We start from the raw sequence: 14461 nt of genomic DNA, 5'->3' as shown, positions 1-14461 counted from the left end.
TGCAGATTGCTCCTTTGAAACTTCACGTACTTTTTCGTTCAGGATGTTGACTCATAGTAGACGCATTTCTTCAGAATTGTCTCTATCAAATTAGCAAACAGCAAATCTTTTCATCAAAGTTTCAGGAAAATGTTGTTTTTTTACATTTTAAACTATTGTTTTTGTATATATAAAAAAAAGAAGCTATTATCAGTCTCGTATTTAGTGTGTATGATTATTCTTAAGGGGTTTCACTCTTTCACCGTTTTGAGATTCCGCCAATAAAACAGTTGCGTGGATGGATGGATGGATAGATAGATGGATAGAGCTGCTCTCAATGGATTACAAATAATAAAAAAATAATGCATGAGATTTCTATAGCACTTTTCTGGACACTCAAAGACCATACCTTCCATTACGGAGAATTTCAAGACCTGGCTCCCAAACCCTTGCCCGAATTTCAAACACTTGTTGTCTAGACTATAAAAGAAACTGGGTTTCTACTACTAGTTCTTTATTTTTCCCATCCCTGGAACATTCTTACAACAGTTTCTATCCACAGACAATTAAAAAGCCAAAGATTTCAGACCTCAGAGGCTGAACGTGAGGCCTGGTAGCCACCAAACTTGTAAAAAAAAAAAAAAAATCCTCGCTGTTACTTTACTTTAATGCTGCCTATTTTATGGCCGTTTCCTGAGTTTAGTTTTATTTTATTTATTTTTTTACAATATGGCTTTCCAACCTCTGTTTCCTGAAGTTGTGTACACATTCCCGGCAGTCTGTTACCTAGCTAATGAGATTCAGACCCCCCCCCAACACGCACCGTAAATCTCTCGATAACTTGACCTTCTGGCTTTGTTGTTTTGATGCACCTCAGACGCTTGAACATCTCTGATCTCGTTTGTTCTGGTTTTGTGTCTTGATGCCACCAGACCAACCGGATTCTAACCTGCCCATGAAAGTCCATTTCAGACTCTTTCATTGTGGGCAGCCTCACTTTTATGACACACCTCGAAACTGGTATTGCTTGCAGTTTGGTGTTTCGTTTTCCAGCTAAATGATAGCCACGTTCCAAGGTTTTAGTCACACGATTTCTTGTCCTTCCGTCTCTATGCAACATCCTTCAACGATGACCTTTAATGAGAAATTCATGCCCCTGAACTTACCGACCGAAATTACCTCATCTTAGTTCATCGTCTGAGGTCTTGTGATGGGAAATCGTGTCCGGACGAGCGTTTATGATGATAATCTACCGGCCGTTATGTTCTTTGGTGACAATTGTGTCGTTCTGTTGAATGAACCTGCTGATCTTTGCCCTGGCAGCTGTTACACGTGATAAAAGACCCTCATACGGGAGGGCACTGATTGAATCAGCCTGTTGGTACAAAAGAAAGCACTTAGTGCTCTGTCACCAAAGGACAAATGACTCTTCAACTCCTTTCCAGAGGGCACCTTTCAACCTTTTTAATTATGCTTGTACATCTGGAAATTGGCTGCCAAAAAGTGTTGAAGGATTCCTGCAAGTAATTAATTCCCTTCTCGTGTTAATTCGGCAGCGTTCAAGGCGACTCTTTAAAACGTAATTACATAATAACGGTGATGATCGGCACATTGTTGACAGCTGCCGAGGTTGGGTGCACTAGTTAGAGGTGGCAAATCCAGGTCCTGAAAGTAAAAACCTTGTCACAGTTTGGCTATAGCCTCAGGTGCTAGTTAGCGAGCTCTCTAGCTAGCTCCCCAGGTGCTTGTTTACCTGCTAGGGAGCTAGCTAGCGTGCCACAGTTTGGCTTTAGCCTCAGGTGCCAGCTAGCGAGTTCCCTTGCTAGCTCCATAGCTCGCTCCCCGGGTGCTTGTTTATATGCTACGGAGCTAGCTAGCCTGCCACAGTTTGGCTTTAGCCCCAGGTGCTAGCTAGCTAGGTCCCTAGCTAGCTCCCTGGGTGCTTGTTTAACTGCTAGGGAGCTAGCTAGCGTGCCACAGTTTGGTTATAGGCCCAGGTGCTAGCTAGCGAACTCCTTAGCTAACTTCCTGGGTGCTTGTTTACATTCTAGGGAGCGAGCTAGCCTGCCACAGTTTGGCTTTAGCCCCAGGTGCCATCTAGCGAGCTCCCTTGCTAGCTCCCCGGGTGCTTGTTTACTTGCTACGGAGCTAGCTAGCCTGCCACAGTTTGGCTTAGCCCCAGGTGCTAGCTAGCGAGCTCTTTAGCTAGCTCCCTAGGTGCTTGTTTACCTGCCAGGCAGCTAGCTAGCGTGCCACAGTTTGGCTTTAGCCCCAGGTGCCAGCTAGCGAGCTCCCTTGCTAGCTCCCCGGGTGCTTGTTTACTTGCTACGGAGCTAGCTAGCCTGCCACAGTTTGGCTTAGCCCCAGGTGCTAGCTAGCGAGCTCTTTAGCTAGCTCCCTAGGTGCTTGTTTACCTGCCAGGGAGCTAGCTAGCGTGCCACAGTTTGGCTTTAGCCCCAGGTGCCAGCTAGCGAGCTCCCTTGCTAGCTCCCCGGGTGCTTGTTTACTTGCTACGGAGCTAGCTAGCCTGCCACAGTTTGGCTTTAGCCCCAGGTGCTAGCTAGTTTCCTAGCTAGCTCCCTGGGTGCTCGGTTATCTGCTAGGGAGCTAGCTAGCTAGTACAAGCGACTAAAGCCAAACTGTGGCAGCGTTTTTACTTTCTGGACCTGGATTTGCCACCTCTGGTCCTCGAAGGGTCGCGCATGTCACCGTCTGTCACACTCCGGCAAGAAAGTGTGAGATATAAAGGTAGTAGGCCATCCAGCTCTCACTAGTCTTCCTAACAGGCCACATCCACAGTCCTGGGATCCGTTCTGTTCAATATCCCTTGTACCCTGAAGCGTTTGCATTTGTTTCTGTTTTTTTAGTCCCGTTTGTTGTCCCTCAGTTGTAGAGATGCGATGGCCTTTTGACAACCTTCTTTCTTAAGTGCCTTGCTGTGTCTGTCCACTGCTCTTTCCTCTTTCTGGGACGTACATTTCCACGGATGGCCATCCCAAGAGACTTCAGGTCAGGGAGGCGAGCTACAATAGTTTTCTAAGAGTGCTAGAAGGAAGGTTAGGAGGAGTTCAAGTACGAAACTGTCATCAACTTGTAAGCTTGTGTTTCAGCTACTGTGTCCTGGCTGTTCTCGCCCAGTTTGCCAATGAGAATCCCCAAGACCATTTATTCCCCCAGTACAGGCTGTCCAAGTAAGGGGCGGTCATTGATCGCGTGTTTAAAAAAAAATAACTTGAAATTAACGCAGTGCAATTACTATGTCCTTATTTGAAAACCCGACCGAAAAGTATTGGCACAAACGTACGCTACGTGTATTTCTCGTAAGTTTCTTGAGTTTTTTTCTCGCAAATCTGCCGCTTTATAAAGTGGCAAATTTATGAGTTTTTCTCTCGGAATACTGCCCCCGCCCTCTAAAAAAATCTATCTTTATACGTGGTCCTAATACGCCGTCGATAACATTGGTGCCAAGTGGGAAGTCGAAAGTCAGGCATGTGAAGCACAACTCCGTCCATCACTTGCAAATTTCCAAGACTTACCAACACCGTCATTTGATCTTCATCTCTTCTCTGTTGTTGATATCCCATCACTGAGATCATATCGAATTAGAGATAACGGTTAGCATAATTACAGGTGTTGGAGACACTTAAAAGTTACATCCGTAGTTCCTTTTGCTCTGGTTGGCCGACCCGAAATGCTTGATTGACCTCGACCTTTTGACACTTCAACCTGGGAGGTGAGTGTGGCGTGTGATGCGTTGAATCGATATCAGTGCCTTTGGAAAAAGACGGCTGGTTGAAAAGAAGAAGAACAAGTTGTGTATATATATTAGGGCTGCACAATATTGGAAAATCATGCGATATGCCATATAGTTGCTGAATATAGCGATATCGATATTATTGCAATATTTAACATGTGTCTAAAGAATTGACATATTTATTATCTTTTTAAATTTATTAATTTTTTTCTCTAGAGAGCTCAGTATTGTTCATTCGGTAATTTTACCGATTTGACATGTCATCATAATTATTATTATCTAATGAAATATTTTTTTTCATGCAGCAAAATAAGCAAACTCAATATCATCTTAGTTAATTTATTAAACTATTCACTCTAAAAACAGTTGGGTCAAAAGTAACCCAATTATGGATCAAAAATGGACCGATCCACTTTATGGGTCAATTTGACCCAAGTAGAGGATTGGTCCATTTTTACCCATAGTTGGGTGATTTTTGACCCAACTGTTTTTAGAGTGTTGGATGGCGGTGCACATCACTCTAAAAAGAGTTCAGTCATAAATCACCCAACTATGGGTAAAAATGGACCAATCCTCTACTTGGGTCAATTTGACCCCACTTTGGGTCAAGTCAACTCATAAATATTGGTCAGATCCTTTACTTTAAAAAAATGGCTCATTTTGTATAAAACAACCCAGAAAGTTGGGTCAAATTGATCCATAAAAAATGGTGGATCGGTCCATTTTTCATCCATAATTGGATTACTTTTGACCCAACTTTTTTTTAGAGCGCATTCTAGTTAGTGCCTGACTGGTTCAATTCAGATAAAAGCATCAAATTCCAAATGAAACTTATTGCATGTCTTGGCGATATGCATATTGCATGGTCCAATATCGATATTTTTTCGGTATTTTGTACAGCCCTGGTATATACGTATCGGATCAGAAGCCAAGATTCAACAAGCGAATGGATGACGGCCTTTGATTTTTAAATGTTTATCATCTAATTTTATTGACCTGCCACATCTTGCAACATTCCGTTGGCAAAACCTGCTGTGTAAGTATCCCATTAAACACTTAATGACCCCTCAGAGGATCAATGCTTGGGCCAGCGTGTCCATGCGGGCAGATGATTTATCTTTCTCGACGTAATAAATGTTCAACTATGTGTAGCTTACGAGCCCTTCTCTTTAATGATCCTCAATTAGTGGCCCGCCGATGTTTTTTTTCCTGATCGCTTTGCAAAACCGCAACTGAATTTACATGCTGCAATGATAATGAAGAGAGAGAGAGAAAAACGCAAAAATAAAAATTAAAAAAAAAATGTAAAATTGATGCTATTGAGAGTCAATTTGACCAAAAAGACTCCGTTTTAGAGTAGGCTAATATTTACACTTAGAAAAGAGTAAAATAAAGAATTTGAAAAAATTAAATAAAACTCACTCAAGGGTTTGAGGAACGAACTCACAACCTTCATTCTGGGAGACTGCCACACTACCACCTGAGTTCTGCCCCTCCTACTAGTGGTGTGCGATACTGCAAATTCCGTATCGATCGATACCAAGTAAATACAGGGCCAGTATCGCCGATACCGATATCGATATTTTTCGACAATTATGGTATATAGTTTTTTTTTATTATTATTATTAAGGTAGCTGTATCATCAAATTGCTTACTCACAATCAATTTTCAACCTTTAAGTGTTTTAATTACGATTAAAACTTTTAATCGTAATTAATCGCATGACTTCACTAGTTAACTCACAATTAATCACAAATTTTATATCTGTTGTAAATATACAATAACAAATATAGGTTTTCATAGTCTTGTTAACAAAAGTAGAAAAAAATTGAAAATAATAGAAATAGTTGAAATGAATTTTTGACGTCTATAGCCGTCAATGGCAGTGAATGAGTTAACATGTTGCTTCCCCGCGGTTAGACGTGGCCACTCACCTTTCTGTACCTTTCTGTACCTGATGACCGAGGTGAGGTCATGCCAGGTCATCGTCCGTCTGATTGACTGGCAGCAGCTCAAACTTGTTGTTCTTGTAAGTATTGCCACGAGCGTCTTTTGTTTTGAGCCGTGTAAATCTGTCACGGCGGTCAGAGTTGAGTTGCGGTCACAATAACAAAAAAAAAAAACAGACCCGCTTTGTTTGACTTCATGCATTAGTTGGCTCGCGCGTCGGAATTTCTATGTTCTATTTTAATAAGCGGCTTTCACTGTATTTCTGGTATGTATAAAAAGAGGGATTGTGTGAAGAAGCCTGATTATTATTTATGGATGAAAGCAGTGGAAGTCATTTCCTCACTCGCAACGTTTTATGTTGAAATGTGTGAAGGTTCGACACATGGCTGTGGTGCGCTAACCCAGCTTGATGCTCGTCTCCTCTCAACTGTCCGTGACTACTCGAGTGTTTAGCGCCCACAGAAGGATTTTCGGTGGTAAAATAACGGAGCGGGTTTGTCGGCCGTGATTGTTTCGGTCTCAACAGATCGGCGAGGAAAATAATCACCGCACCACCGCATGATAATCGCTCTGGACAATCTTTCATAGTGTTTATCGTAAGCGAGTTTAAAAAAAAAAAAAAAATCCTCAAACTAGGTCCGATGGCGGGCGTCTGGATTTAGTTGAAGACTCTTCCGGTCCTCGTCTGTTGCCTCGATGCTGGCGTGCAATTAAGGCAGGCTGCTCAAGCTGAGCAGACCTAAAAGACAAAAAAAAAAAAAAAAGCTGCAAATCTCAACCACGTGAGCTTTTCAAGCGGCGATTAGTCGAATCAACGAGTTAACCCCTGGCTGTAGTCAGGAGGCGCTAATGTGCTTGGACTGAAAGCCAGACAGAAACATGGCCGGCTTGCTTCCTGGTCTTGGAGGTCAGTTTACGGCGCAACAACTTCCAGGTGCCAAAAGTGCAAACGTTCTCAACGTCAACGAACCCGTTTAATGTTATTTGACCCAAAATTGAGAAAATAGCGTAAATGGCTTGAATGATGATTTTAATATTAAATTACAGTTCTGTTGCTCAGATTAAATGGGAAGTCAATTCAAAACATTTCTTGACAATCATTTTGGGAATGCTTCCTGGTTTGGACCACATTTGAGTACATTCGACGGTTCGATACCAACTGACTATAGTATTGATCGAAATAATTAAATCCCGCCTCAGACAGATTGCATTTCAAGTGTTCTTTTTATTCACTTGTCATTTAACTGCAATTAAAAATGTGTCATTCTCACATCATTTAGCTTTCAATTTCCTTCATAAGCATTCATCTTAGCATTTAGCTATTAGCATTCAGCTTCCCGCATTCCCACGCAATTTCGCATGTTTTATCTGCCTCCACTAGTCTTAACATTTAATCTGATTAATATTGTTTTTGTGGAATATGAATTAACTCTTTGACTGCCAAAAACGTTAAATAACGTTTAGTAAAATCCAATGGAGGAGTGCCAAAGACGTTAAAATACGTTTTTTTTTCAAAACAGAGGTGAAACTAACCATTTTCTATTGTTGATTACTGAAAAACGGAATAAGGTAGAAACAAACTTTTTTTTTCTGATGAAAGATGAGAGTCCAATCTTTCATTTGGTAGTATGTGTGTTTCCATAGTCCAAACACATATCGGCTGGCACCCACGGCATCCCTTTTCTGAAAACGTCTGGCAGTCAAAGAGTTAAGCAAAGAAATCCACCATCATGGCTGACCTGTTTTCTGGGTTTGGTCATGTGACGTTGGCTACACTCTAAAAAGAGAATTATTGAACCAGTTTAAAATTACAAATTGAATTGTTGACCAACTTAAAAAAAAAAAAAAACACGATTGAATTAAGTTAGTCCAAAGTGAATATATTATGTTTAATTAATTATGAATTCATTTAATGTACACTCTAAAAACAGTTGGGTCAAAAGTAACCCAATTATAGATCAGCCTGTTTGATGTGACTCAATTGATTTGTTGAATCCATTGTCATCTTAACAAAACCTTTAAAACTATCCTGCGGTTGCTGCATAAGCGCTGTAAAAAGTTTTTTTTCCTGTTGGAATAAGTCATACGTGCGCAAGAGTAATGGATTCTTCGTCCGGCTTTACGTCTTTCAAAGTGACTCCAATCCAAATTAAGTAAAGTTTTAATGAAGTCATAATTAATTCAACTTAATATATTCACTTTTGACTAATTACTTAATTCAAGCGTGTGTTCCCAATTGAAGTGACTTTTTTTTAAGTTAGCCAACAATTCAATTTGTAATCTTTAGTTGGTTCAACAACTCTCTTTTTAGAGTGTAGCTGAGCCCGCCCGGCACTTGTGATGTCATTTTCAAGGCAAAATGGCCGCCCACTGAGATACCCTGGTACAAAACTGAAAAGCTCTCTACATAGAATGGTACAAAAATATTGGGTCAACTTTCCCTTCCAGCCAAAGGAAAATGTGACTCCCCGATAAGTTTGCTCCTGTTCTGGGAAGATGTTCTCCGAGATGTTGTTGATCCTCCGCAGATGCAAAGCAGAGAACATGCAGAAGTTTCTCGGCGGGCGGCGTCTTCAACTTCACGTCCCTCCTGCTGAGCGGCGAGGACAACACGCTGTACGTGGGCGCCCGCGAGATCCTCTTTGCTCTCAACCTCTCGGACGTCGGCGCGCCGCAGCTGCAGCGGAATGTAAGCGCGGGAAGCATGCAACGTGATGGCGGGAGGGTGAAAATGTTCCGTTGGATCCGTTTGCATCAGAATTGACCAACTGTCACAAATGAAAACATTACAATGACATTTTTGGGCAATTCAAGTTTTTATTGTGTGTATTTTTTTTTTTTTCTATGCATCCGACTTGAATGCAGGAAGATTGCATGGCTTATTCCAAACCAGTTTCCGTATTAAAAATCGATTTGATTGTTCTATAATATTAAAATTGGAATCACTTAAGAGTATTCAAAGAATCACAGAATTAAATGTTTAAGTAAACAGTTTTTTTTTATAAGCAGTACATTTTAATTCAGTATAGTTCTTTATTTTTTTCAATTTAGGACAATGTTAATGTTCAAGCCGTGCGTAATGTTAAATTAGCTCACAATTCAATGTAAATTGTTTTGGAAATTTCTATCATATAGAGTATGAGCGTCACTTTTGAACTACTGAAAGAAAGTTTTCCATAATTTTCCAAAATGTAGCTTTATAAACTGTCGCCCAATAGCCAAGATGATCCAGTCCTGCTTTTTCACGACGTTTTAAAATAGGCCGTTGGTTTATTCCTCCCAATTTCTTACCATTAACTCCCACGTATTTCCATTCCATGCAACGTTCGTTCCGATCCCCGAGATGCATAACGATGCGTTTATAACGATGCGTTTACAATCAAGTCTCCTTCGGTCCTGGAATCAAAGCCCCGTTTAATTTTTGTCCTGTCTTTCCAGCTCACATGGAAAACTCCGGACAAGAAGCGCGGCGAGTGCAGTTTCAAGGGAAAAAACCTGCAAGTGAGTCGCTGAATTCAAACACTTGAGAAAATGTTCGCGAACTTTGCGAAAATGGGACAAAGTCTTGGAAATTTTCCCGTCGAGACGTAACTTTCCGGATGCTGGGCTTTGTTATACGTTTTGTGATTGTGAAGCTGTCAACACCAGGGAGTGCTGCTTTGCTCCACTGTCATTAAAGTGATGCTGAATGTTGTGGTTTGGATTTGTTTGATAATCAAGTTCAATCGAATGCATCATTAATGCCATGTTTTGTAATGATGGGGACCGCGGGGCATTTGGTGTGCTTTTTAGCGGCAGACTTTCGAGAACTGTTCGTCATAAGCAATAAATATCACACGCGAGAGGGAGTCGCTTAGCCTTCAACCAAATCACGGCTGCGTGCTTCGTGCTGAAGATAATTGCTAGCTAAAGTTGCTTTTAGACAATAGTTCAACAAGAATCTTTTGTTGTTAACAGTAAGTGGAAAAGAAATATGATTTGTTTATTTCTTAAAGGTTATTCAGCTCCACCGACACAAAGAGTTGCGCAAGCGGTGGTGTTAGCTGCCAAGTTAGCCGCTAATGCCACACACTAACTAGCCAAAGTGTGCTGAAGATAATTGGTTGCTAAAGTTGCTTTTGGACGATAGTTATACAATAATCTTTTGTTGTTAACAGTACTAAGTGACAAAAAAAAATATGGTTTGTTTATTTTTTAAAGCTTATTCAGCTTCTCCAACATAAACAATTCGCAAGCAGTGGTGTTAGCTGGCAAGTTAGCCGCTAATGCCACATGCTAACTAGCCAAAGCGTCAGCCTCAACATTGACAACAACAAAACAAAACAAATGATGCTTTTTGTTTCGAGTGGGCGCTCCATGTTGACCAAAAGTTACACAAAATAGTCTGGAAATGTCAAATAAAGCCAGTAGATGTGACAATTGTACATTTGTTATCCGTGTTAGCATGTTGGCCAAATGTGCGACATGCTAGCTAGCCAAAGCGTCAGCCTCCTTTGTTGATTACATTCTTTAAAAAAAAAAAAAAAAATGCAAGGAGCAGAAAGAAGTAACATTTATTGTATATATATATCTTGTTAACTGGAAAAATAAACAAACTCTGAATATCGACCAATGGTCTAACCTCCTCATAAATCACATTTTAATGGAAAAAATATCTGCCTCAAATAAAAACCAAATATCAAAATTTATAGAAACATGGTCTACGTATTTAGAATTTTTTTAACCTAATTCCGGTTACTTAATTCTGTATGTTAGCGAGAGCCACCACATCGTGATAACTTACATTGATGTTTCTGCATTTGGCAATTTATTATTATATTATATTATTAGTATGGGATTTTTTTTAATGGGCTTTAGGTGAACTGATGAATACACACGCGCTCGCACGCACGCACGCACACACACGCGCATACACATACTCACCCACATACAAAAAAAAATGTATATATATATATATATATATGTGTGTATATGTATATATATATGTATATATATTAAAAAAAAAACATTTATTAAATTTTTTTTTAATTGATTTGTTTGTTTTTAAGGAGAAAAAAGGAAAAAGGGAAAAAGGAGAGCAATGATGATGTCAAATCGAATGAACAATACTGAGCTTTAAAAAAAAAAAAAAAAAAAAAAAGAAGTAACATTTATAACATCTGCCCCAAATTAACACAAATTTGAATAATTCAAACAATATAACTTAACACATGAAATGAAATGAACACAAATGAGCACAAATCGAAAATGAGACTTTAAAAGTGTCATCTTATCTCGACTCTTGTCCACTGAATGTGCTGAAACCACGCGCCCTCAACGCCCCACTAGTCCCGCCTTCCTCCGCGCGAGTTCCGCACACCCGCAGCTGACAACGAGGCGCTCTTTAGCAGCCAGGAAACCTGCGCTGCATATTAATGCAAGGAATGACTGATGACACCGTAGCATCATGCATTCTTCATTTGTGTGTCCCTTCCAGACGGATTGCTTCAACTACATCAAGATCTTACTGCGAGTGAACAGCACGCATCTGTACGTGTGCGGGACGTACGCCTTCAGCCCCGTCTGCGCTTACATCGTAAGTGTCCGGCCGCATCTTCTGCCGCGCTCTCACAGTCAAAGTCGTGCACGGAAGGATGGCAGGAGATTGCAGACATTCTTCTCTGTGTCAAACGAAGAAATCGAAAATTTAAGAATATTTGTTGTCCGAGCACTGCGAAGGTTAACAGAGTGCATTGAATAAACGCTGGAGTCTCTTTATTATACTTTATGTTGACGTTTTGAAGAGCAAGCGCTTGCATTGATGAGCCTTTCACCTAAATCACGATTGTCTGCTTTAAACCGTTTTGCATAACTTGTGAAAAATGATTTTGTTCATATATATCATGTCATTTTGTAGTTTAAAAGTAGGTTTATTTAGTCTTATTTTTTGTTTTGTTTTTGTTGATTAATGTTTATTTTAGGTGTCAGGCCATGGATTTTTTTTAATCATAATTAATCACATGACATCACATCTGTTCGAAATGTACAATAAAAGTTTTAATAGTCTTGTTAACATAAGTGAAGAAAAAAAACAATACAAATATGGCTGCATCTTTTAGTCATTGATACAGTAATTTCATAATAATTCATAACATTTAGTTAAAATTCAAAAGATTGTGGGATATTGATTTATGTTGAGGTCATTTTTCTGCCACTAGATGGCATAATTGTTTTTGTAAGATTTTTTTAATTGTAAAATCCAACTTGACCCCAGTCTCCACAAATATATGCATTATTATTACATTTATTACGGCTACATTTAGTTGTAGTCATTAATCACATGTTCAAAAAATGAGTGGCATTAAAGGAACTTTAAATTAACTCAAAATGAACGCACTCATTTTGACACCCCTTGTTTTTATTGATTGATTGATTTGCAGTTAATTTTTTTTTACGATTTTCAAATAAAATGACAGGGGTTCCCAACCTTTTTACACCAAGTAGCACCTAAAAAACAACTTGGCATCATGAGCAACATTGAAAATAACATAACAATCAAATACGAGACAGAAGTTTTATTCTTTTTTATACGTCAATGGTGTATTTTTATGAGCCACATTATGCATAGTTTGAACAATAACAATGTGCTTACGTAAATATAGGAAATTACTTCAATAATGATTTTGTAAAGCGCTATGATTAAAAATAATGCCGCGCATTTTCTAGAACACCGCCAACTTCTCCCTGGTCACAAGTCAGTCGGGCGAGATCGTCACCGAGGACGGACGCAGCCGGTGTCCTTTCAACCCGGACTACAAGTCCACCGCCATCATGGCTGGTACGTGCGGATTGCTCGATTGGGAGGTCCCACGCAGCGCAGATGTGATTTCCTCATTGTGCCGCAGACGGCGAACTGTACGCTGGCACGGTCAGCAATTTCCAGGGGAACGAGCCCATCATTTACAAGAGTCTCAGCCAAGGAACCGCACTCAAGACGGAAAACTCCCTCAATTGGCTTCAAGGTGGGATGCGGCACTAAGTTTTGCGGTTCAAGTTTTCTTGTTATTCATTTGGCATTTAACTACAAGGAAAAAATAATCATTTTCACATACTGTAATTTATCATTCTCTTTGCTTCATAAGCACATGCATTCAAATCAGCTTTTCAGCATTCCCACGCAATTTCTGCAGGAATTGCACTTTGTCTAGTTTGAATAAAGGTATTCTGAAATGATGCCTTTTTTTGTATTTATTAATTTGATCATTTAATTCGAATTTTAAATAGACATGGACATACATAAATGCATATATTTATATTATATGGGCCATTCCACCAAATAATACTTCTTTTTGTAAACACTGAAAATAAACTTAAAGTTGTATCCTTTTTTTTTTTTTTGCTCTAAATTCATTGCCGTGCATATTGAACAACTGAAAATGTGTATTGGTCAATTTCAGACTTGTCCTTATTTTTTGATACTGAAACTCTTCATGGGTTTTTAGTATAAAATTAGCAAATATATGAAGCCATGACGTAATAAAAATATAGTTTCATGTCATTTTTGTGCATTTATACTTTTTTTTAAATTTCCTGGGGAAGTAAATGACTCAAAATTGGTGGAATGACTCATAAACTGTAAGCTTTAACATAGACTAAGAAGGGATTCCTCTCTTTGAGTACGTTGAAAATGTACAATTTCAGAAAATAAAGAAAAATCGTCTTTGCCCAGATTTCCGATCAGTTGAAAATCATGTGATCGGGACATTCCAAATAATAATAATGATAATAATGCATTAATCTTAATGACAAAATCCAGAATGCTTTTGGCCCCGCCCTTCTCAATCCATCCTTTCTTTTCAGATCCGGCCTTCGTGGGCTCCGCCTACGTCCGGGAGAGCCGGCCCGAGGGCAACCCGGTGGGCGACGACGACAAGATTTACTTCTTCTTCAGCGAGGCGGGAAAGGAGTTTGACTTCTTTGACAACACCGTCGTGTCGCGCATCGCTCGCGTCTGCAAGGTGAGTCGTCACGCTTGAAGGCAAACACGCCAAATGGAGGAGCTTTTATTTGCTCTCCTTCGCATCTCCGACTCACATAAGGAGGGCAGGGGCGTGCTTAGGGTCATTACAGGTGCTCACACTATATAGCGCACATTGAAAATATATGCTGTAGGAATTTCAACTTGACAGCTGAAGCATGACATTCGATTGCGTGTCTAAAAACAATAAAAAATCATTTGGATGATGCCAACACTTCTGGTTCATGATATGATCTTAACTAACCGATCAGAATCGCAAGATGTTCATGTTAGAAATGTTGCATATTATGGAGGACCAAAACTGCCAAAATTCTAAATAAATTAATGATTAAATAAATGACTAAAAGTGAAAATAAAAACGGATGTAAAAAAAAATATTTTGAAAATTTAAAAAAAAGTATATATATATATATATATATATATATATATATATATGTGTGTGTGTATATGTATATATATATGTATATGTATTTAAAAAAAAAAAAACATTTATTAATTTTTTTTTAATTGATTTGTTGGTTTTTTTAAAAAAAAAAAAAGAAAAAAAGGAGAGCAATGATGATGTCAAATCGAATGAATACTGAGCTCTCCTGTGAAAAGAAAAAAAAAAGAAAGAAAAAAAAAAGAAAATTAAATCCAAAAAATAAATATAAAAGGAACTAAAAATAGCAACAACAAAAATAATAATATATATATATATATATGTATATGTATATGTATATGTGTATATATATATATATATATATTTTTTTAAATATATA

General features: G+C 39.0%; 1 protein-coding gene across 2 annotated transcripts in view; it reads left to right on the top strand.

Annotated features, from left to right (window-relative positions):
- The window catches only part of LOC144053568 (semaphorin-4B-like), a 65155-nt gene that overhangs the window by 35814 nt on the left and 14880 nt on the right, over positions 1 to 14461 (top strand). For both annotated transcript variants that reach the window (XM_077568143.1, XM_077568142.1), the window contains exons 3-8: positions 8212 to 8372; positions 9122 to 9184; positions 11160 to 11258; positions 12389 to 12500; positions 12568 to 12684; positions 13523 to 13680. In XM_077568143.1, the coding sequence (XP_077424269.1) occupies positions 8212 to 8372; positions 9122 to 9184; positions 11160 to 11258; positions 12389 to 12500; positions 12568 to 12684; positions 13523 to 13680 (710 nt within the window). The remainder of the gene's footprint in view (positions 1 to 8211; positions 8373 to 9121; positions 9185 to 11159; positions 11259 to 12388; positions 12501 to 12567; positions 12685 to 13522; positions 13681 to 14461) is intronic.

Source organism: Vanacampus margaritifer, chromosome 6 (genome assembly GCF_051991255.1).
Source record: "Vanacampus margaritifer isolate UIUO_Vmar chromosome 6, RoL_Vmar_1.0, whole genome shotgun sequence".
Taxonomy (NCBI): domain Eukaryota; kingdom Metazoa; phylum Chordata; class Actinopteri; order Syngnathiformes; family Syngnathidae; genus Vanacampus; species Vanacampus margaritifer.
The sequence above is the reverse complement of the archived record's forward strand: the minus strand, read 5'-3'. Positions and strand labels throughout refer to the sequence as shown.